Source organism: Lepidochelys kempii, chromosome 7 (genome assembly GCF_965140285.1).
Source record: "Lepidochelys kempii isolate rLepKem1 chromosome 7, rLepKem1.hap1, whole genome shotgun sequence".
NCBI lineage: Eukaryota > Metazoa > Chordata > Testudines > Cheloniidae > Lepidochelys > Lepidochelys kempii.
The window spans coordinates 97,874,593-97,899,933 of record NC_136386.1 but is presented as its reverse complement, the minus strand read 5'-3'; the positions used below and the strand labels follow the sequence as shown (position 1 = coordinate 97,899,933).

General features: G+C 40.3%; 1 protein-coding gene across 1 annotated transcript in view; it reads right to left on the bottom strand.

The window, feature by feature from the left end:
- STK32C (serine/threonine kinase 32C) overlaps positions 1-24,033 on the bottom strand; it is a 253,843-nt gene extending 229,810 nt beyond the window's left edge. Inside the window, exon 1 of the mRNA XM_073353977.1 lies at positions 23,561-24,033. Coding sequence (XP_073210078.1) covers positions 23,561-23,645 — 85 coding nt within the window. The 5' untranslated portion in view covers positions 23,646-24,033. The remainder of the gene's footprint in view (positions 1-23,560) is intronic.
- Between the last annotated feature and the right edge of the window lie 1,308 nt (positions 24,034-25,341).

The following is a 25,341-nucleotide window of genomic DNA, read 5'->3' as shown; positions in this document are numbered from 1 at the left end:
TCACTGGCAACTTTCCTGTTGACTTCTATGATGGAGGATCAGAGCCTGAATGCACTAAAGCAGCATTTTTATGGGGCTGCCCATTTCCCATGGGGAATTTTTCTTTGCTATTACTTTCATTATGCTTCCACTGCTTCCTTGCTGGATGGCATGCAATTTCACTAGTTCATACTGCTGTGGCTGTTCCATAGTTAGCTCCGTAATTTTTCAGAAAGTTCCTGGTTAAAATCCCAAATGATGATGATCTTCTTACTGATAAAGACACAATGCTTCCCTTGCTCTTATATATGCTGCTTTATTGCCAATGGATTTTGTGCTCTTTGGTAAAAGCTCCCCGTTCATATAGTACATTCCTTTTTGGAGTGGAGTGGAATGGAATGCGTATCAAACTTTGTAAGACTGATGGCACAGTTATTCTTAACTCCTTCTTTAGTGAGGGTAAGTGAGCTATAAAACACTTTCAACATCACTTTCCATTGCATAAATTAATGAATTGACCTGTACTTCAGTGCTCTCTGTCTTTAAGCTTCAGTGCAGTTCAGAGTCTGGTTAGGTTTTGCTTCCACTTCGTCTATTCAATGGACATATCAAACTGAAAATAGTGTGGAGGGTTCAAAATGTGTATCTTATCCTTCTCTTACTTAGATTAAAAAGAAGGCAATTTCTGATCCTGTAGAATGTGACTGGTAAAGAATCAGTTTCTTCTAACTCTCAGGAAGAAAGGGTTAGAATAAGGAAACCAGTATTATCCATAAAACCTCTCTCTCTCTCTACCTCTACTTTAAAGTAGAGTTTCTGCTTAGGACGCTTCCCAGACTTCTCCTGACAGGCTTCCTTTTACAGATTTACAGAAACAGTTTATACATCCTTGCACTAGGCACTGAGTAATGACTCCAGCACCAGGCACATTGTATGGAACACTTATTTTAAAGGTCCTAATGATACAAACTCTGTTTCAAACAAAGGGCACATTGGAACCATTCACCTGAGAAAATTAGTACCATGAGAACATTTCCTATCTAATTGTTCACAGTGGGAAAGTGTCTTTATCCCACTTCTAAAAGATAAGAGAATTACTTCAATGTTGAAATGTTTTGAAGTTCCAGAAACGAACCCTTTAACCTCCTTGGAAAAGAAGCACTAAGTCTGTCATGACATATTTACTAGCAGCTCAATCCTTTTGTACCTTAGGGAAAGGCAGACATGTGAAAACTTACACCACCACCAAGACTAAGAAAGTTGTGTGTTTTTACACCACTGAATGCTATTTTTAAATGTACATTCTGTGGGCATTGTATATAACTTGCATTGAATTTTTTTAAATGGATAAACTTCAGCCTCCCGGTATCTGCACACATTTAGTGCCTACAAAAGAATGTATCTGCCTTTTTTGTCACCAAAGATGAATTCAGGGTGCCAGTCTTAGTGGTTACACATCTAACTACTTTATCTGCACCAAGATCTAGTAATTAAAAATAGAAATACTGAGATTTGCACATGCAATTTATGGCAGGCACAAGCACAAAATGACATGACAGATGACCGAGGATAGATGCCTAAAGGCATTTGATTTAAGGTCAGATTAAAACAGCAAAGGGCTAGGAAAACAATGCTCATGCAGGATTGGATTGAGAAGAATTTCAAGATAGAGAGTAGCTAATATGCAGAGTTAGAAATAGTTTTTTGTAAGAGTTACATAAGTATTGGGAAGAAAAAGATAATTGGTGAGCGGGCCAAGTTCTGATCCCAGAGGTATCCAGAAGGTTGCCAATGAAATCAGCAACAGTATTGCCTGAGAGCCTTGCATATGCATCCAAAAGCACAATTTGGATCATTGTGGGAGTACAATTGCTTAATAGAGGTATCTGGATAAATTTTTGGTCAATTAATAAACCATATGAGCAGTCACATGGACTCTCCAGAATTCTGAAAATCATTAGATAGTATTAACTGTGAAAGAGAAAAATAGCACACCCAAAAATATGAAAAATATATTTGAATATAAGATCCATATTGGAATATATTTAAAAACCATACATTTTCCAGTCCATGGTGCATATTGTATGATTCATTTAAAAGACAAACTACTTTAATAATTTTTTTAAAGGATTTCACTGAAAATGTATGTACCTAAACTGAAGTTAGACAAGCATAGAATAACCAAAGCATAGCTCTAGAAAAAGAATAGTGTCTATTCTCATGATCTAGGTCCTAGTCATGTTTACAAAATGATAACTTTAGTTAATTCTACTCTTATGTTCAAAGGGCCAAATTTGGCTCTGTTATATCAATGTAAATCCAAACCAGTGTTTCCCATATTTATGTTGATCTGACTGAGATAGATTATAGCCCACAATGTGTATATTTTAAGTCAACCAAAATGACTGATTTTTTTTTCCTGGAAGAAGAAAGGAGAGATACCACTAATCAGAGTTTAAAACATGTTTGCTGTATGCCAGAATTTATTTTTAATTACCAAACCATCTGCATGTAAAATATTTCTGCATTACATAAATCACTCAAAAGAACTCCCTATTATTTTTAATTGATAAAAGATAATGCTGAAAAGGAGAAGAACTGTTCATTTTTAAAATATTCTTTTCTCAGAGAGCTGTAGCAATTTTATAAGCCCATCAACTGACTCGAAGGACTGACTCACAAAGGTACTGGCAGCTAAACTGCACATTTGAGTGCCTAAATTCCAGCTGTAGACTCCACTACAATCCACAAAACCCCTGCTGAACACTGTAGGCTCTTCACCTCACTTAGTGCCTACATTTTCAGAGTAAAAGGTCTCTCAGAGCCTACTTTACTGCTGCTTCTGGGCATCTAGGTGCCTATCTCCCATCTAAGCCCAAGAGCTATCCACAAACCAGGAAGAGACAGGCATTTGCCTACCTATCTTGCATGTAGGACCTGGTCCAGTAGATGTGCTCAGTGGCCACTTACTGGATTGGCTCCCATTCAAAATCTAGGAAGAAGGGGTGGTGCCGCCACCCACCTTATACAAACTTGTAGCACAGTGGTGAGACCACTCAACTGGGACGTGTGAGAGCCTGGTTTAATTCTCCCCTATCTGTCAGAGGGCAGGGAGAAAGGATTTCAACAGAGGATCTACCACCTCTGAGAGCTCTAACCACTAATCTATGGAATATTCTGATATGCAGCTCCCTCAGTCTCTCCTGTTGAAGCTGTTCCACTGTGGATAAATACTTAGTGATTGAGCCAGAGAGTGAGTGAGTGAGAGTAACTGACTCTGTAGCCTAGTGGTTAGGAAACCCACCTGCAAGATAGGAGACCCAGCATGTAGTCCCACTATTTCGATCAAGAGCTCACTCATTCTCACAAGAAATGATTTAGGCGCCTCAGCTGCCTGACTCCAGGAGAGGGGTTCACTTTCTTGGATCACTAGCAGAGATAAGGGCCTTCCTGCAGCCTGAACTTGAGCATCTCTCCCTATCAGAGAGGAAGGGCTTAGCATACACCACTTGATACCCTTATAAGTATATGAACACTCCTGGGAGCTTATGAGCTCATCAGCTAAGAGAACATACCCCCTCCCTTTCACTTTTAAGTTAAGGCAAATCAAGACACATTGTCCTTTCCTTGATAAGTGATATAGTCTGATTTTTCTGGATTATGCCTTAACTTTACATACCTGTGTTGTTTTCACTTAAATATCTTTTTCTGATTGTCTGTCTTTAAATTAGGCTGAAAAATACATACATCAAGCGGCACAATTAAACACAAGCCTAGCCCACCAGAAATTACCCTTTTGGGCTGCTTCACAGTTGTGGGAATTCTTGGCATTCCACACCATTACCTCTAGAGAAGAGTCTCTGCCTATAGCTGGCTTGACCATCATACCAAGCTTATGTGAATGATGTTGAGGTATTATACCCACGGAACTGGAGAGAATCCTCCAATGGTTGTCTAGACATCAGTTTTAAAAGCTACCGCTCAAAGACTTTAAATTATTTGTCCCATCTATTGGCCTTTGCCTCTTCCAAGAAATTCAGAAGGTAGCAGGTAATAGATGCTATAAAAGGTTTCCTGGATTAGTTCCAGAAAAGAGTAGTCAGCCAGGAAAGAATATGAAGTTTTAAACTTTAGTATTTTACCTATGTTATTTTAACTCCTATGACCTCTCCTCACAACCCCCACTTCTCACCCCTCTGCAGTATTTATGGAATTTCCATTCCAGTATATCCAGGGTGGTTGTTCTACTTTGAAATAACAAGCAAAGGTATCTGTACTCCTAACTCACAGCCATTCAAGAAAGTATAGTCTGAAAAAGAGATTGCAAACAAAACTGATAAATATTTCTAAAGATTAGTAACTATCTGGACCTGGAAATGTCACTCTGCTGATTAGAGCAGCAGGCTTATTTTTTCCCCTCCTCTTTTTAAACAAATCTTTTAACAAGTAATGTACAATGCATGGAAGCTTAGTGAATTCATCTTTGACCTTAATAAATAGGATTGTGGATTTTATGGTAGCCTTACTGGGCACTAGTCCATAGTTTTCTAATCAAAACCCACAATATTTCATTCAACATAGTTCAACAGAGCTGGCAATCCCTGCTAAACTGAGGTCAAAAGGAATCATTCTTTGACTCTGTCACAGGGTGAGCTGTCCCTCTAAGAGTGCTGGGGCTCAGCCTGAGCTGGGCCAGGTTTAGCTTACTTCCCAGCTGAAGAGACTGAAACCAGGGATCACATGATGGGAGTATGTGACGAGAACGTAGGCTTGATGGAGAGTATATGGGCAACCTAAGCCTAGTCGGAGAGAGTTTGGGAAGGGAGTCTGCTTGGAAAAGGGGAGCTGAGAAAGCTCTAGAGTTCCCAGGAAGAGGGGAGAGAGAGAGACACCTGCAAGAAACATGAGTCTATTAAGGGATAAGCCTTGGGTGAGATCCCTGACCGATAGGGAGAAAGAGCCTGCTTGGGGAGAAACCCTAGCTAAGGACTGGGAGGTTAGAAAAACCCATTATAAACTGAAAGGACTAATGCAGCCTGAGTAGATGATTTGTGTGTTTGAACTTTGGCCCAGATCCACTCGGGTATTTAGGCTCCTAATTTCCACTGAAATCAATGTACCAAAATACCTGGGTGGATCTGGGCCTTTGTCAATACACCAGACTTCTAAAAGGGGAGATTGTTCAGAAAATACACACAATATGAAGTCTGATTCTGTAGGAAAGAAAGGGAAACTGTGGCCACAGCAAGGCCTGATGCTGGATGGCTAAGGGGAAGTAAAGAAATTGAAAATCAAGATGTCACTAGAACATCAGATTTAATGACACACATCTTTGGAAAGGACTCTTAGATGTGTATGTAATCTTGTATAAGAACTTACCAAATAGTGAACTACAATAATAGAATGTCAATGCTATTTGTTCTCTACTCATAAGGTCTGATTCTGCTCTCAAGCTGGAGTAAATCAAGAGTAACTCCATTGATTTCAATGGAGTTATACAAATGTTAACTCCATGTAAGCGCCAATCAAATCCATAAGATATGGAGCTCTCACGCTATATGGAGACACCAGGAAAAGAATAAGACCCAAATCTATAAAGCCTTGTTCTGGTGAGTAATCTTCAGTCGAGGGAGTAGTCCCCACTGAGATCAGTGGAACAACCTATGTGAGTAAGGAACTGCAGGATCAGACCCCTAAAAAAAGCACATTTCTATACATGTTGCTTATCATTTTATAAAGTTCTATTTTTTGTATGAACCACTTTCTTTTTTCCCCCCCAAAGCCTGCTGTTGCTGCTCTGGTATACCTTCAAAAACTTCTTTCTCTGACAATTTAATTTTGCAATTGCAAATGCAATAATGATTTTGATACAGTTCACTTGAACTCAGTAATGAGGAGACAGAGCCCAAGAGGATCATCCTTCTGCACCTGTTTTTCTTTTATTCAATTGGCCATTGGTTATTACAGTCTGCAGATGGGCTAAATCCAGACTTTTTGTGTAGCACCATTGAAGTCAATGGAATTACACAGGGATGAACTTGGCCCATCCTGCCTTAGAAGATATTTCTGTGAATCTACAGTACTAGTCAGGGATTTTCAATTGGATCCAAACATCTACAAAATAAACCATTTGGCAGGTTTCCAGGTAATAAACCTGTCAACTAAATTATGTAAAAAGATTTTCCCAACCAAGAGAAACTATATTGCTACCTAATAAAAGCTTCATGCTGCTCCTTCAAAAGCCAGCTGATCATCCTAAAGGGAGGGAAAATGCAACCTCTTGCAAATTAGCAGAATAAAACTTTCAGAAGTACTATGTTCATTTTCACTGATACATCATTTACTACTTTACACTAGGGCCCATCCCTACATACAAAATGCCCACTGGGACTTCAATGGGAGTTAAACGTGCATAAAAACTTTGGGACTAGGACAAACATGTTCAAAAGCACAGAGACTCATAAGTCACTTATGCCGCAATTTCAAAAGTGACTAAGGGACGTGAAGCCTAAGTGTCACTGACTTTCAATGAGACTTAGGCTCCTAACTCACTTGGTGATTTTTGAACATTTTACCTTAGGCTTACCTTGAAAAGGACATGAACAACACTGACAAAACAGATTGATCCTCTCCCTTTTAAAAAATTAGGTTGTTTTTAAAAAAAAAAAAACCCTCTGATGCTGAATAAATGCCAACCCCTCCAAATGAGGGCTGCAACCGATGGGCAACCCAATCACAGCAAGATTACCAGGATAAAACTCAGGGAATATATGACCCTGACTCTCTCCGCTACATCCATGTTGGCGGGATGGGAGAAGATTGAAAATGTGATTCCTGCTCTCCATAGGCATCACAACAGTAGAACTGACAGTGCAGCGGAATAACATGATGGTCACACAGGGAGTCCACATTGGCAGCAGATCTGAAGGCTGGGTTTGTTGGTGTCTAGCCACTCAAATAAAACTCATGCTGCTGAAATGCTTATTTTGGGGGGGTGAATGCTTTTGTGCCAGTTAACATTGAAAGTGTCCCTTTTAAGTGCATGTTGAGAGTGCATATTTTTGCTTGTTGTTAAATGTACATTCTATACACTTTCACAACAATAAAGTATAGCATCCCAAAATGTTGTTTCCTTTGCATTACAGCCACATTTGAAAGGTAATTCATGTTTTCTTCACTTTTTACTTGAATCATGTCTTTTCCTTATTTAGCAGAGACAGGCTGGAAGGGTAAATGAAGGTGGGCATTAGTAGGCTGAGAGAAGGAGGTAGACCGTAAACCTATAGGTACTGTTATAGGGCAAAAGTTTCCCAGCAGTGGAAACAGTGCTTTTAAAGTTGGTAGAAGTTCAGCTTGCAGTGTTACTGTCATTTTCCCCCAGTTATGGAAACTATGGAATTACACTGGTGTAAATGAGAGGAGTATCAGATCCTCCTTTGTTTATTCAATGGGAGGAACACATACACAGCAAATGAATCAATCCGGGTATCTGATATAGTGAAAGCATTAACTGACTCCTGTGATGATTTTTTTTTTGTAAGTAGAATTCAGATTTTTTTTTCCAGTGTTAATATGTGAATTGTGCGCTACAAAAATATACTAAAGGCCAGGTTCACTGAATATACTGGGGTTGAGCAAGGTGTAAGTCAGCAAAGAATTTAGGCTAATATTTCTAAAATGAAAAGCCAATAAAATAGCCTTGCTTCTTGCATATCTGAGCTGACTCTGTTTCTGCAGTTGCCCAATGAGTCTTTGTATTAAATTGTATCAGAATTCCCTGCCTGTAAAAGAAAATAATTACTCATTACATATGCCCTAACCTTTCTTTTGCTTTAACATTTCACTCTGATTACACTTTAAAAAACAAAAGCATCTGGCTCTTTACAAAACTTAACGTAAATGATGATGGTGAGAAAGAGAGAACTGCTGCATGGCAGTGATGAGCTGAAAGGTTGCATTACAAGTGTAATAATAACTTATTAATTTATTGCCCAATATGGGATAGGAGCTTTCCAAACAAATAAGGAGACATTCCCCCTGTGCAAGTGACATTTCAACCCATCTAGGTGAGATATGAAGGTGGAAGACAATAAAAGCAAGTGACGGAGGGGAGATACTCAGTATGGGACTTGTGGGTCCACCTTCTTCCCCTCTCTGTCTTTCTCATCATGATGACTTCATACAGGTCAGGGTGGAGACAGAGGGAGGGCTAGGATGAATATGCCTACTAGAAGAAGAACATTTTAAGTAGAGATTTTAAGGAGGTGAGGATGGAGAGATGGCAGACCACGTCAGGAGAGAATTCTAGGCATGGGGGCTGCATAGAAGGAAGCATGGAGAAAAGAATGGGAGAATGGTGTGCAGTGGCTATGATTTGGGTGCTTATACTGGCTTCAGGCAGTCTGATTACATCCTAATAATATTCATGTCCTATATGGTCTCTTCCATAAGGGTAAAAAATAGTTAAACTCCATCACGTTCCTGTTGCAGAGTTCTTGATTCGTGTTCCCAAGAGGGCAGGGGTCAGGGTCTTACTTGAGAATACAAGAGTTATGACTTTAAATCCTTGTGAAGCCCAAGGATTCACAGAGCAATGGGGCTTTGTTCTTAGGCCCCATTAACAGCAGTGCCCCAAGAGCAGCTATATTGCAGAATAAGAGGCATAGAACTAGCACTATTAACGTACATTTTAAAGTGCTTTGTGGCGTTTTCAGACCCTTCTGATTGTGTGAATTGCTTTATTCTCAGTTTTCCTTAGTTGTGCTCTAAATATCATGTTTTAAAAATAAAATGATCTCGTTTTCATAGAAACCTTCTCCAAAATGTTCCTTTTTCCACCTTATTCCTGAATTTTTCCAAAATATATTTTTGAGCACTATAGAAGTGACAAAGTCTGGAAAACTGAAGAAAATATCTTTAGGGCTGGTCTACACAGGGAACTTACATCAAGCATAGCTACATGTCTCAGGGGTGTGAAAAATCCATACCCCTGAGAGATGTAGTTATGCCGACATATCCCCCAGTGTAGACAGTGCTAAATTGATGGAAGAACCACCTCTCGGGGAGGTGGATTACCTATGCTGTTGGGAGAACCCCTCCTGTCCGGGTGGGTAGTGTCAACACTGAAGCACTACAGTGGCAGAGCTGCAGCAGTTTAAGTGTAGATATATCCTTAGATTGCTTCAGACTTGATTCTGATTGCAAATCCGTTATGAACAGCTCAGCTCTGGTTCCATGGGTTGGATTAGGACATCAGAATCAGAGGTAACTCAGTCAATTATCAGACAATTCACTTTAGTTCATCTGCATACTACAATCTTTTTGGTAAAAATGTGGTAAACATCCTTTTGGATTTTTCTCTGTACTCTGTCATCTAGGGAATCAGACTTATCTCCTGGCTGTCATATAAACAGCAAGATAGATTTTCTAGCTGAGGCACCTTACCTAGCCTTGACATGACATTTTAAATCATTAAGTAAAGTAAAATCATTTTTGTGCTATGCCACCCTTAACTGGATTTTGTTGATCTCAACCAGCTCCTTTCACACTGATTTTTAAATGAATATATCCATTAAATATGTATGTAAAATTAACATTGCAAAAACCTGTTGTCTGCTCTAGTCTTGGCTGTTATGTATCAAACATATTTCACAATTATAGAAGTTTTGAAGTACAAATTTGTAAAAGTTATGTATGTTATGCTTTATATTTCATGTTGATTAAAGACACTAAAAACCGCATGATGATTGGATGAATTACATCTGTCACAATCTCTCCACCTAGTCCCATAGTCCTCCACCAAACATTGTTCAAAACTGTCCTAAAATCAAACCATAGTTTTGACAAACCTCCGATGTGTTTTGCTGTTACTTTTGTGTTTCATTAGTATGCAGAAGCAAAGAATGATACTGCATATTAGGCATCTACCTGATAACTGCCCTCCACTTATTTCTGAGCATGCACTTCGCAGGCTAAAACATCTATCCAAAATTCTAACACACACAACCTTTACATAATCTAACATCTGTGTGCATGTGTGAGTGGAAACACTGCACCCACAACACCAACTGGACTCAGTGCAAATGCTGACATGTAAGGATTTACACATACAGGTGTAGTGCACAGTGTGGGTGGAAATTTGGGTACATGCTATTTTGCACACACTGAAATAGAAGCTGGAGGCTGAAAATCTGGCCCTTTATATGATACTTGCATTAAAAATTCCTAAAATATCCTTCAGCCACATCAATGCTGATGGTGGTAGTAGTAGTTAGAGCTGTAAGCAAACAGTGCTTTTCACATAATGTAAAAAGGCAAGGTCTATCCCCAAAAGGCTTACTATCTAAGGATCTGATCCTGTAAGGTGTCAAGTTTCTTTGCTTTCTGGTTCCTGAGCGATTAGGATGCACTTGGATTACATTTTCCAGCTTTTCTCCACAACTGTGAAGATCAGAAACTTACTTTAAAATGCCATGATCAATTGACTCCAGGAGCTGGGGCTTTATGAATAACACCAAATATAACAATACTCATGATAAAATTGACAGTTGGCAACACAGCATGATGTAACTGCTGAAGGCGTCTAGGAACAAAGCCTGATTTCATTGTGGATCCGCAAGCTCCACAAGGATTAAAGCTACACCTCCAGTGGCACCAGTTTCTCAACACCGGGCTGGAGCAGACAGGATCAGACCCAGAGGGAGAGTTGGAGAGCATATGGAGGTGTGTAAGGAAGAAGAGTGGAGATAAAGGTAAAAAACTTGCAAACATGACTAAATCTACATAAACCCCCTGATGACTTCTCAAACCACTTGAGTTTTAATCCCAAGATTACTACAAAGATATAATAAGAATATGCTGATGTGTATATAACCCTATAGATCATCACTACCTTGTTCAAAGTTAAAATGGAGATTATTTTAAGCACCTTACCCCATGTTTTGCAATTTCATGTCTGTTTCCATGGGGATGGGACCAGCACTGTAGCAGCTGGCAGCAGGGCTGTTAAAACTATTGTAAATTTCAGCTCTGACTGCCAGTGAGAATAGTAAATGCCATTTTTTTTCAAACACTACTTTACGGACTTTAAGCACCTTTAGGGTCCTGTAGACCCCAAGTGTTAACTTTTACTAGACAGTCAGGAAAACACCATCAAGATGCTTAATGCTTTTTCTATTTACATAGATATAATTATTGTAGAATAATGATATTTCTCAACCAGAGCACTGATAGCAGCCATCCATGCAGCTAGACTTTTCACAAATTAGACTTTTACTGCAATTTTAGATCTCTATATAGATATGATGGATACAGGAGAGAGGATACATGGCGTGGTATAAAGGTTTTACTGCCAGAAGTTTCAAATGACTGCCTTCCTCAGGAGAGAAGAAAACCATATTTAAATGTTGCATTAAGAAGTTAAATCTAAGTAAAATGACTAAGGCTGAGATTTTCAAAGGAGCCAGGCACTCATCATCCATTGCAATTCAGTGAGATTTGGGAAACTAACTCCCTCAGTCTTCTTTCAAAATCCAAACCTATATTTTTCAATATTTAAAAATGGTTTAGCTATTTCTGTTATAAGGAGAAAAGTCTCGTTCTCAGTCATCCCCACCCCCACATATTTATTAAAATATCTGTACAATTGTGATAGAGAGCAAAGATCTTTAAATTTCAAAAGGAGAGTTAGCCTCTAAAGAGATGAAACAGGCCTAGAAGCTCTATCTCCCACTTCTTCCTCCACCTACAAAGACAGGAAATCAAATGTGTGGGATATGCTCACTGGCCTGACATTTCTAGCTTCAAAAGCTAGCTCTCTGTTATCCTAATAAATGATCCTTGGTCATTTCTCCTTCCCCCCCCCCCCCCCCCCGCATTCCCTTGAATTATTCCAGTAAGGTGGATCTTGGTTTAAGGAATTCAAATACTGATTGTCCTTTGAGAAAAAAGCCCCACATTCTATATAACCTAATCTGAGGATTTTTCCTGTAGTATTGACTACAGTGAAAGCTTTTCTGAGTAGACAATGAGAGTTGTGCCTGTGGAGTGCAGGACTGCGCTCTTTATTAGAAAAGGTTAATTTTGGTAAATAAGATGAGCTAGAAACAAACCTGATCTTACCCCCCATTCAACTATAAAGGTCCCACGGACTTCAGTGAACCTGGGATCAGACCCTAAGAGCAAGGCAATTCCTAAGAGTAGCAGAAAAAATTAGACGTTAGCTTTAAAAGCCCTTAGGCCAGTTTTACAATTTCTAATTTCAGTTTGTACTCCTCAGATGCAGTGCCCAAAAGACAAAAGCCTTCATACCTCATCATTTCAAGTTAAACGAAGGAATCGACAGCTAAATTGATTACACCAAATGTATTGATATGTCCCGAACTTCCTTTTAGTTAGCCATTTTGATGCTGCCAGAGAAGCCAAGATGGACGTTCACTTCACAGTTCTTCTTCAGACATTTTTAGATAACTTTATACAAAACACTCTGACGGTGTCAGGAGCTAGCACTCTGAGCACGTAGGCTTCCGGCAGCACCCTTGGAGAAGGCTGACAGGGATGTGCAAGCTAACTGGCTAATCAGGGTGGGAGACTGGGTGAGCCAATTAGGCCATCGGCTGAGGGGTATAAAAAAGACACAGGAAGGGAGAAAGTAAGGCTGACTGAGCTCAGTGTGAACAAGAAGCTCAAGGAAAGGACACCTCTGTTCTTCCCTGGCCTTGTGGGAAGGGGCTGAAGGTAGAGAAACATTGTAACAATATTGCTGAATGGGCCTATACTGAGAATGGGAATGTAACTAAATCACACGCAGTTGCTACTTTACAGAGTGAGTCTGAGAGTTCCTACAGCATCTGAGAACAGAGATGAAGTGTGCCCTGTTAAACACAATATACTGTTAATTTTTATATCTCATTCTGTTATAGGTACTGCAGGCAGCCCCTCCTATAGTTAAGGTTGCCCAACCCTACTACTTATAAAAACCTGTCTTTAGTTGCTTATAACTTTGCCAAACTTTAAACATTCAAGCTAAAACTTTCCTGTTGGTCTCAGCCATATATATATATATACATATATGCACAACACTGATTCAGCATATCTAAGAACAACATCAGGGGAAATTATGATGTTTTGTCCATATTAAAAATTCTTACAACTGTTTCATTGAAAAGCGCTAGCTCCTCCATGTTTTGGAACAGGGACTTCAAACTTGGCGGGTGGGCAGGGAGTGGCCCTGATGTCAAGGTGTGCATTTTGTTGTTCTAGGGAAAAACTTCCCAAATTTGGTAAAGTTATAAGCCCTTGAAAACTTCTGATAGGTACAGATAGGAAACTGAAGCACAGAGAGGTTAAGGTCCAAGCCAGAGGTCCTGTAGAAAAACGTGATCATGTAATTTTAAAAGTGTATCATAATGTATAAGCACAGGAAGACTGAATGAAGGTTGTACAGACAACCTTAATCCTGACATTTCCTAACCTTTATGTGCTTCAGTTTGCAACCCGCAATGTTTAACATTTTAGTGTTATAATATTTTTTCCTGTTTCTGGTAGGGAATGTGGAGTCCCATGTATTTTCTTTACTTCGAAAACAATTGGATTCACTGTAAAGGATGGAAGACTCTCATACTGTGACAGTGTATACCCCTATGTTCATCCCTTTTAGAGGACTGTGGTAAAACTTTGTACAAAGTATGCCTCATGAGGTGTCATTTGAAAACTCATGATTTGCTGATCATTACTGTCTTGGTAAAATACATGTGGTAACATTGTACAGTTATAAGTAAAGTTATAAGATTCTACTGTGTGATATTATGGAGACCTGTTCCAGCACTTATGCCTCCAGAACTAGGGAAGTGGGGAATGTTACCGCAACCCCTGGCTTGAAATGATTTCCATTATATACACGGTTTACAGTTTGTTTCAATAGCTCTCAGCACCCCTGTCTGGTGGGCAATCATAAACATATTCCCCAGAGACAAAAGGCTAGCCAATGCCTCAATCAGGTATCAACGAGATCAAATGGACCATCACCTCATTAAGTGACCACTGTTTGGCAGGAGAGATGATATGGGCCAAAAAATCTACATTTTTGACAAAAAAGTAGCTTGAGGTTCCTGTCCTCAAAGACTTTTTGTCTTCTGAGCCTCAGCTGGAGATGATTCTTCGGCAAGAGAAATGACTATAAGGGGAGAGAGCAGACGCCCCATATCATCTCTCCCTTTCTCTCTACACACGGAATCATCAACACTTGAAGAACAAAGGAAACAGCACTGGACTCAGGAGTGATCCTGACTGAAAGATTCAGCCAATAAGAATGTTGGAACTTGTGGTGAGAAAGATCTTTACTTTGAATTCACTTTAGGTGTTAGTTGTGTTTTACCTTTTATGTCTTTGTAACCAATTCTGACTTTTATGCCTCATTATTTGTAATGACTTAAAATCTATCTTTCTGTAGTTAGATAAAACTTTTTCATTGTTTTATCTAAACCAGTGTGCTTGGATGAAGTGTTTGGGAAACTTCATTTGGGATAACAGTATTTGTGCATATGATTTTCTACTAATGAAATGATGGACTTGATATGAGCTTGTATTACTTGTATATGAGCTTGATATGAGCTTGACTTGATATTGAGCTTGTATTCTGGGCAGTACAAGATGCAACATTTCTGGGGAAAGTCTGGGACTGGGAGTTGCCCTGCAGTGTAATTCACAAGTGGCTGGTTATAGCATTCATACAGTATAACTGGGAGGAGGCTATGTGCGAGCAGGCCAGGAGTGGTTGTTCTTGTGGCGAAGCAATGTAAAAGACATCCTGATTAGAGAATTGAGGGGACACAGCTGTTCATCAGTCCAGATTGTACTCTGGGTAATGTCCCCCACATCTCATTTTTGAAAACAATTTAGAGGGGGAAAGAGCGTTTGCACCAGGTTAGTTAGAAATCCTGACAATGTTGAGTTCATGTCAGATATGACTACGCCAATTAATAACCTCTGATTAATCTAAAATATACTATATATGGTGCAGTTCAATTTGGGGAAGACCTTGTTTTCTGTCAGAAAATTATCACTGAAAAACTTCTCCAGATGGAAAGCTATAACAAGTAGCTAAAGCTGCTACATTTTTAGAAAGCATCGTAGATGCCAAACCAATTTTCTATACAAATAATAGCACTTAAATCTGACTATTTCAGAGCAGAGCAATTGCTTTATGGATGTGTTCTGTCTGTTGGCTTTTGTAAATAGTCACAAAGCATGAGGAACACTTCTTTCTTTTCAAGACCAACTTTACAGATAGCTGGAGCATAACATTGAAATACTGTGAAGCATTTCGAAGGTTAAACCGGAAAACATGAAAAGGGGTAAGTGTGTGTTGTAATCAAGGACAAGACTAAAATGTGGATTTATCAAAAGCAGTTGCCTTATCACTTCTATATCAGTTTGGATTATATTCAACAGCATGTTTTTTCTTGGGCTACACACAAATTTATTAAGAAATATTAGCTGATTTTCCTATTTGGGGGACAGTATCCTAGAAAAAGATTTTGGGGTCGTGGTGAATAATTAGCCAAATATGAGCTCCCCATGTGATGCTGTGGCTAAAAGGGCTAATGCTATCTTTGGATGTATGAACAGGGAAAACTCGAGTAGGAGTAGGGAGGTTATATGACCTCTGTATTTGTCACTGGTGTGACTGCTATTGGAATACAGCATCTAGTTCTGGTATCAACAATTAAAGAAAAATGTTGGAAAAATTGGAGAGAATTTTGAGAAGAGCCACAAGAATAATTAAAGGATTGGAAAACATGCTTTCTAGTGAAAGACTCAAGGAGCTCAATCTATTTAGTGTGTCAAAAAGAAGGTTAGGGAGTAACTTGATCAGTCTATAAGTACCTACATGGGAAACAGAAATACGATAGGTTTCAGAGTAGCAGCCGTGTTAGTCTGTATTCGCAAAAAGAAAAGCTTATGCTCAAATAAATTTGTTAGTCTCTAAGGTGCCACAAGTACTCCTTTTTCTTTTTGAGAAATACGACAGTTGAGGATTCTTTAGTATAGCAGACAAAGGAATCACAAGATCTAGTGACTGGAATCTGACGCTAGACAGACTTAGACTCTTAATACGGCATAATTTTTTTTAACAGGGAGTATGATTAACCACTGGAACAAATTACTAAGTGTTGTGCTGGATTCTCCATCAATGGACACTTCGTAAAATTAAGAATAGATCTTTTCTAAAAGAAATGCTCTGGTTCAACCACAGCTATTGGACATGAAGCAATAATTAATTCAAGGAAGTCCTATGACCTGTGTTATGCAGGCGGTCAGACTAGATGATCACAATGATCCCTTCTGGTCTTAAAATCTGATATTCAGATTTCTCTGGAGGAAAAATCTAAACTTTGTATTAACTGGCAGAACGTATGATGTTTTTCTATTTATATTAAGCTTTCACCTTTGATTTTAGACAACTATGTCTTTAATTCATTATGCTTGTCATATATACAGTTTTGTCATTAGAAACATATACCAGTCTACTTTTTGCTGATTTTTTTTAAACTGACAATTGTGATAATATATGAAGAATAACTGACATTATCTCACATCAAATTGAAATATTAATTGGCTCTTTATTTCAGGAAGTAAACGGAATGTCTTAAGAGATCTCCATAGCAACCATGCTATGCCAGTAAATATGAGTGCACCAGAACAACACTGTAATTGCTCTGAATATGCTAACAAGCTGTCATAAATATAAAGGGAAGGGTAACCACCTTTCTGTACACAGTGCTATAAAATCCCTCCTGGCCAGAGGCAACATCCTGTTACCTGTAAAGGGTTAAGAAGCTCAGCTAACCTGGCTGGCACCTGACCCAAAGGACCAATAAGGGGATATTTTTGGGGGGAAGATGTCTCTAAGTGGTCTCTTTCCCTGTTCTTTGTTTAAAACGCTTGGTGGTGGCAACATACTGTTCAAAGACAAGGCAAAGTTTGTACCTTGGGGAAGTTTTTAACCTAAGCTGGTAAAAATAAGCTTAGGGGGTCTTTTATGCGGGTCCCCACATCTGTACCCTAGAATTCAGAGTGGGGAAGGAACCCTGACACAAGCAATGATGGAAAAAAACAGGCAATGATTTAAAAAAAAACACACTTTAAATGTTTATACATCTATCCTGTTATAAAAACACTGCTTGTAAGTACCCTATTTATTTATAATCATTCTTGGGCAATGTTTCCTCACTTGGAAAGATTTCTTTTCTCTTTAAGGGTATAGAGTCTGTTCAGAAAAAATGCCTTCTAAACTATATTGTGAAGCTGACTTTCTAAAGCATTTTACAATTGTCTTACTCATTGCTCTTGTTACCTCTTAACATTCAAAATGGGACACAGTGTGTTTCTATGGGTCCAGTCCTGCACCTACCTTCGTCAAAAAATTCTAGTAGAGTCCATGGACATAGCAGCCATATAAGCAGGCCCATACACAGCTAATCAGTTAAATGTACTAGGTTTTACTAGATTTTGCAATATCAATCCCAACACCACTCTTACTTTACATTCCAATCACACCACAACACTGCTTGATAATTAGTTGTAATGTTGTACCTGTAGCATTTTAATAGTTACATTCTGTACTCTTTAATAATACAAAAGAGATGCCAGTGTTAATAATTATTCAATGTTAATTACTTTGGCTAGTAAAGGCTTGTTTGCCAATAATCACTAGCTACCTTTTTAATATAATTTTCTCATACTTAGTATATCTTTTAGAACCGTGGTTTTCAAGCTGTGGACCCATGGGGTTCTGCAGACTGTCTAAGATTTCCAAAGGGGTCTGCACCTCCATTTGAAATTTGTTAGCAGTATACAAATGGAAAAAAAGATCTAAAACCACTGTTCTAGAGCAAAAGTAGAGCCTCAATTTTGACCTCACTTACACAGGTGACATCAATAGAAATTCATAGAATCATAGGACTGGAAGGGACCTCAAGAAGTCATCTAGTCCAGTCTAGCACTGATGGCAGGACCAAGTATTATCTACACCATCCCTGACAGGTGTTTGTCTAACCTGCTCTTAAAAATCTCCAATGATGGAATTCCACAACCTCCCTAGGCAATTAATTCTAGTGCTTAACCACCCGGACAGTTAGGATGTTTTTCCTAGTGTCCAACCTAACCCTCCCTTGCTGCGATGTAAGCCCATTGCTTCTTGTCCTACCCTCAGAGGTTAAAAACAATATTTTTTTCTCCCTCCTCCTTGCAACAACTCATGTAAATAAAGGCAAAATTGTGCCCTGAGGGTTCACACTAGATACATAATAATAATCTGAACCTAATGTTTCTAGTGTGAAATTCTAGCCCTACTGACATCAGGGGGAGTTTTGCCATTGACTTCAGTAAGCTACTATTTCACCCTGACAACTCTAGCAGTTATTAACGAGTTTATACATTGTTACATACAAGGAAAACAACCCTGGCTGGTGTGCTTGAAAACAGTTACTGGGGAAGTAAAAAAAAAATTGGGTCATATTCTGGTCCTGATTCATCAAGATACTTAAACATGTGCCTAACTTTAAGCATGAGCGCTCATGTGCTCAGAGTCAGTCATGCACTTAAGGACCTTTCTGAATCAGGACGTCTGTGCTGCCTTAAACCTATTAAACTTCATTGGAGCTCCAAAGAAGTTTAAATCAATGAAGAATCTGCCCGCTAAAAGTTCTTTGAGATAAACAGTATTAAGATCTGGAACAATATTAACCAGATATTAGTGATTAAGACAAGCATACAGTACTTCAAGATGACGTAACATTCAAACTTATTGTCCCTCAAGGTTAAGAAGAAATGTATGATCACCTAAATGGAAGTGAATGTAATTTTAAGATATTGTACTCTAATTTATTCTCACCATTGTCCAATCTTCAGAGCTTTGCTCTTACTCATGGTCGTGGCAGAATGTCATGTGTCACGAGAAGCTGAAGCTTCATATTTTTAGTTATTGCAAAGAAGCCTCGTCACTAACTTCTGTTTTCCTTCTCTATTCTTTTAAATGAGGCATTATTTCTTGAGATTAACAACTACCCTATCTTTGCAGAGGGCCTGCAAACCCTCTGGGTCAGTCACTCCAATTGAAATAGGATTTCCATCTTTGAATGACCATGCAGGATTGGGTTCTATGTATGCTCATTCTTGCTTATCACACTGCATGCAAATAGGAATAGTGAAAATCACATTGCCCAGCTACTTAACAGAATATGTATTTATCAGTTGTGTCAGCTTTGAGGACTTAATCCATCCTTTTATCTGTGAAAGCTGAGATAACAAGACTGAAATTACACAGTACTCCTAGAGCCTGTAAATTGAGGGTGGGGGGGAGGAGTACTTGTGGCACCTTAGAGACTAACAAATTTATTTGAGCATAAGCTTTCGTGAGCTACAGCTCATTTCATCGGATGCATTCAGTGGAGAATACAGTGGGGAGATTTATATACACAGAGAACATGAAACAATGGGTGTTACCATACACACTGTAACCAGAGTGATCACTTAAGGTGCGCTATTACCAGCAGGAGAGCGGGGGGTGGGGGTGAACCTTTTGTAGTGATAATCAAGGTAAAGAAGTAATGCATGATCACCTAAATGGAAGTGAATGTAATTTTAAGATATTGCACTCTAATTTATTCTCACCATTGTCCAACCTTCAAAAACAGACTCCAAGGAGAGACTGCTGAATTGAAATTAATTTGCAAACTGGATACAATTAATTTGTAATTTGAATAGAGACTGGGAGTCGATGGGTCATTACACAAAGTAAAACTATTTCCCCATGTTTATCTCCCCCCCCCCCACCCCCCACTGTTCCTCAGACAGTCTTGTCAACTGTTGGAAATGGCCCACCTTGATTATTACTACAAAAGGTTTCCCCCCTCCCCACTCTCCTGCTGGTAATAGCTCACTTTAAGTGACCACTCTGGTTACAGTGTGTATGGTAACACCCATTGTTTCATGTTCTCTATGTATATAAATCTCCCCACTGTATTTTCCACTGAATGCATCCGATGAAGTGAGCTGTAGCTCATGAAAGCTTAAGCTCAAATAAATTTGTTAGTCTCTAAGATGCCACAAGTACTCCTTTTCTTTTTGCGAATGCAGACTAACATGGCTGCTACTCTGAAACCTGTCATTATGCAAGGCACTGAATTTAGCCGTATGGAGTGGAAATCTTATCAACTTCATGAAAAAACTCATACAGATACAGACAGACATCATCTTCCTTTCCAAATGCAAACAGATGGACATCATACCAAAAGAACTGAAGGTAAAAAATCCATTACAATCTACATACCACACAGACTATGCTGACAGCTTGTGCCACACGCTCTCAAAGAAACTGTGGGACCACCTGATCAACATCCTGTACAGCAAACAAGGAAAGACTAAGAACGAGCTCTCAAAACTGGATACTCTCATAAAAAAACAACCTTGTGGCTGGACTTTACAAAAACTAGACAAGCCATTTATAACACACACTTTGCTTCTCTACAAAAGAAAAAGGACACTAAACTACTACATGCCACAAGGAGCCACAACAGTGGTTCCCTTAACCCATCCAGCAATTTTGTTAATCTATCCAACTATACTGTTAGTCCAGTAGAAGAATCTGTCCTATCTCGGGTCCTCTCCTTCTGTCCCTCCACTCCCACGAACACGATACAGTTCTGTGGTGACCTAGAATCCTATTTTCAACACCTCCGACTAAAGGAATATTTCCAACACACCTCTGAACAACATACTAACCCACAGAGAGCTTCTTACCAAGACTACAAAAAGAAGGATTCTGGGTGAACTCCTCCTGAAGGTCGAAACAACAGACTAGACTTCTACATAGAGTGCTTCCGCTGACGTGCACGGGCTGAAATTGTGGAAAAGCAGCATCACTTGCCCCATAACCTCAGCCGTACAGAACCCAATGCCATCCACAGCCTCAAAAACAACTCTGACATCATAATCAAAAAGGCTAACAAAGGAGGTGCTGTTGTCATCATGAATAGGTTGGAATATGAACAGGAGGCTGCTCGGCAGCTCTCCAACACCACCTTCTACAAGCCATTACCCTCTGATCCCACTGAGGGTTACCAAAAGAAACTACAGCATTTGCTCAAGCAACTCCCTGAAAAAGCACAAGAACAAATAAGCACAGACACACCCCTGGAACCCCGACCTGGGGTATTCTATCTGCTACCCAAGATCCATAAACCTGGAAATCCTGGATGCCCCATCACCTCAGGTATTAGCACCCTGACAGCAGGATTGTCTGGCTATGTAGACTCCCTCCTCAGGCCCTACGCTACCAGCACTCCCAGCTAAATGGACACAAATCAGACGTCAAGAATTATAACATTCAAAAACCAGTTGGAGAACACTTCAATCTCTCTGGTCACTCGATTACAGACCTAAAAGTGGCAATTCTTCAACAAAAAAACTTCAGAAACAGACTCCAATGAGAGACTGCTGAATTGGAATTAATTTGCAAACTGGATACAATTAATTTAGGCTTGAATAGAGACTGGGAGTCGATGGGTCATTATACAAAGTAAAACTATTTCCCCATGTTTATTCCCCCCATCCAACCCCCACTGTTCCTCAGATGTTCTTGTCAACTGCTGGAAATGGCCCACCTTGATTATCACTACAAAAGGTTCCCCCTACACACACACACTCTCCTGCTGGTAATAGCTCACCTTAAGTGATCACTCTGGTTACAGTGTGTATGGTAACACCCATTGTTTCATGTTCTCTATGCTTATAAATCTCCCCACTGTATTTTCCACTGAATGCATCCGATGAAGTGAGCTGTAGCTCACGAAAGCTTATGCTCAAATAAATTTGTTAGTCTCTAAGGTGCCATAAGTCCTCCTTTTCTTTTTGCAAATACAGACTAACACAGCTGCTACTCTGAAACATGTAAATTGGAAGTCAAACTTGTTCACACTTTGGTCCTAGATTGAAATGACAAGGTAGTGCTGGCCCCCTCATTCTACCCAACCAGAGTTCCAGCAATCTCTCTGCAAGACCTTCCTGGCTGTGAATCTCCCTCTACGAGAGCTCCTCTTGTGATGGGGGTGAAGGAAGACCACATTACACTAGCAGGTTTCAGAGTAGCAGCCCTGTTAGTCTGTATCCGAAAAAAAAAAAAAAAAAAGAGAACTTGTAGCACCTTAGAGACTAACAAATTTATTTGAGCATGATTCAATACTGCCCAAACAGCTTTTCAGTTGGAGACTACCCCCACAGTAAACCACTGTAAGATAGCTGGGGGTGGCATCTAGATAAGAAAACTACTCAGGGGAGGTGAACAAAGCACACCCCATTCTGCCACCTGTAGTGCATATGTCTGTACTGGAGGCATTGGTTTAACAAAAGAAACATTCATGTTGATGGCTTTGTGAAAGCTATTCTCTCATATGGCCAATAACACCGAGAAATATTTCCTAAAATTCTAACATTCAAGTTCATGACACTAAAACTGCATCAAAATACTGTCTTAGAACTATATTTGTTGCCTTTCAGATTGAAGCATGCAGGGTTTTTAACCTCTCTTTAGTGTGTTTTCTGTTACATGCACACTTCCTTTTAACTTTTGATTTTTTCCATTTAAATCTTAAAATCACTGTACACCACCTCCCCTCTCCTCAGACAGGTAAACGTTCTCAAAAAGAAAAGGAGTACTTGTGGCACCTTAGAGACTAACCAATTTGCGTGCTGACGATGCAAGAGGAAAAAGCACAGCACAGCACTTTCACAATCTATAGACAGAAGGATCCAGGACCAGGTGAGAATTCTGGTATGAAAGGGGTTGGGGAGCAGTCTATGATCCACACAGATTAACTTTCTTCCCATATTCATGGGTCTACTGCAAGATGTTGAATAAATTATAGGTTTACACATTATAAATGACAAATCCAATTACCGCTAAAGCAGGACGGCTCTTTCCAGCACCAGTCAGGCAACTGGAAATTCAACAGATGACCCACCACGTGTGTGCACACTAGGGATTCTGCCGTATCAGCTGCACACATCTTTTGATCATCTCTCAGCCCAGAGAAGTAAAGTGGTGGGGTTGTGACACTTTCAACGGTAGACCTTATTTTAGTGTGTTTGCCTTTCCTGTTGTCCATTGTGCACTTACTGTCAAAGAAGTTTGCTTTACACAAACACCCCCCGAATAGACTTTAAAATCCTTTCGTACACACACACACACAAACACACACCCCTCTCACAACTCTTTCTCCAAGTTCCTGGAGCCTGTCTCTCCCCCAGACAGGCGCCTGCAATTGACTAAAGAATTTCCCGTCAGAAAAGATCTGTCCTAGCTCTCTTCGCTCCCAAAGCAGAGCCGATCTGCTGTGTTAACGATCCCTGTGAAATAAAAGTTGCCTTCCTCAACCCCCGGCTGTGACTTGCGATCCCCCCTGGGCGGCTGGGCGCGGGCCGAGCCGAGGGGCTCTGGGTGGGCACCTCGCTAGGTTCTGACCGCCCGGGGAAGGAATGGCGGGGGCAGCCCGGAGCGAGTGCGGGACCGCACGGTACTCACCATCCTCCTTCTCATCGAACACGGGTCTCTTGGAGGAAGAAGTGGTCGCTCCCATCCTTTTCTTCCACTTGCCCCAGTGAAACATTGGAAGAGGAGGCGAGCTGGCATCCCCTAGCGCCCGGTGATCTCGGCGAGCCTGGCGCGGCGGCGGCGGCGGCAGCGGGAGGCAAAACCGCTTCCAGATGGATCTGTGCGTACGCGCCTCGCTCTCCGCCTCTGGGCGCCTTTCCTCACGCCTCGCTCCCCCAGGCTTTTGTCGGTCCGGCACGCATGGCCCCGGCCGCCGAACCTGCCGCTGGCTGCACACGCCCAGGCGCCGCGGGGACCTGCTGCCTCTGCTCCCCCGCTGCAGCCGGAGGAGCCCGTTGGAGCCAGGGGATGCAAACAGCGGCAACAGAGTCAAGCGAACCCCTCTCCTCCTACCGCTCAGCAAGGGCAACGCAGCCCCAGCCCGTGGGCAGCCGGAGCGTGTGGGGCCGCTGCCCTGTGTGAATGTGCAGGGCCCTAATTCCGGCTAGGTGGCGCCCGAGCGATGCGAACGAGGAATTACCTTTAACCTTTTGAGCTCATCGAGATGCTGACTTCTGTGGGTGGCTTTGATGTAGGGAGAATGTAATGGGAGCTGAGCATATTCTCCCGCCACCCCTATCGCGATTTGGATGATAAAAGATGGATCTGACTTGCTTTGAATGAATGATCGATTGTGATCGATACAGCTGTCTTACTAGTCAGGTGTTCCACAGGGGGTGCGAATAACAGCTAAGGAGCAACATTTTTCTCCATGTGTTAACAAGGAAAAACAAGTAATGCTAATACAAACATGAGCACCCCCCTCCTTCAGAGTAAGCAGTAATAACTGGTGGAAGAAAGTCATTGGGTCATTTGCTTACCTGGCTTTCACACCTATCAATGATTCCACTCTCTTTTTATGGTGTGCTGTAAAAATACACACAAGATCAGTATGGACTTTTCTTCCCTGCAACAAAGCATCATGCGACTTTACAGTCAGATGCTACAGTCTGCTCAGAAATGCAGCAAAAGGTCCTTTAATAGGAAGAACAATGTTTAATCACTGTTTAACAGGCTAATTTTAGTGCTACATTACTATCAGATAATTGTGTATTTCAAGCAATTTAAATACTTAATGTAGTGCTCACATTGCAACAATTCCCCCAGTATACTATGTAGATACAATTTTTAAAGGCTGCATTTGGTGTTCTTAATTTGCATTGCTAATTAATTCACAGTGGTTTTCTAGTCTGTTGTTTAACTGCACATTTAGGTTGCACTCTGCATAGCAAAAATTTGTTCACAATATTATGGGGAAATTGTACTCGGCATGTATGGTAGACAAGTTTAAACTTCATCATTGTTGATTTTTGGAATATAAAGATATTGTTAGATGACTGAAAACAAAATATTTTCTGGACCTGTAGAAACACTCAGATTTCCTCTATTTCTTTCTTTCTTCTTTCTTTACCCTATACTTGTGATTTGATGTGCATGTTCTGAACTCAGATAACTCTCAGAACAATCATATCCATTTGTTCTGTCCTGCATTTAGATGAGTAATGTTCATCTAAGCCCTGATCCAGCACAGCTTTTAAACACATGTTTAATTTTAAGCATGTGAGTAGCTCCACTGAAGTCAGTGGGACTACTCATGCTGGATTGGGACCGCAGAGTCTAATTCTTTCTACTTATACAGATCTATCATCTACTGACATCCATGAGAGTTTTGCTTGACAGGTCAGAAGTGCAGGATCAGATGCATAATGAAT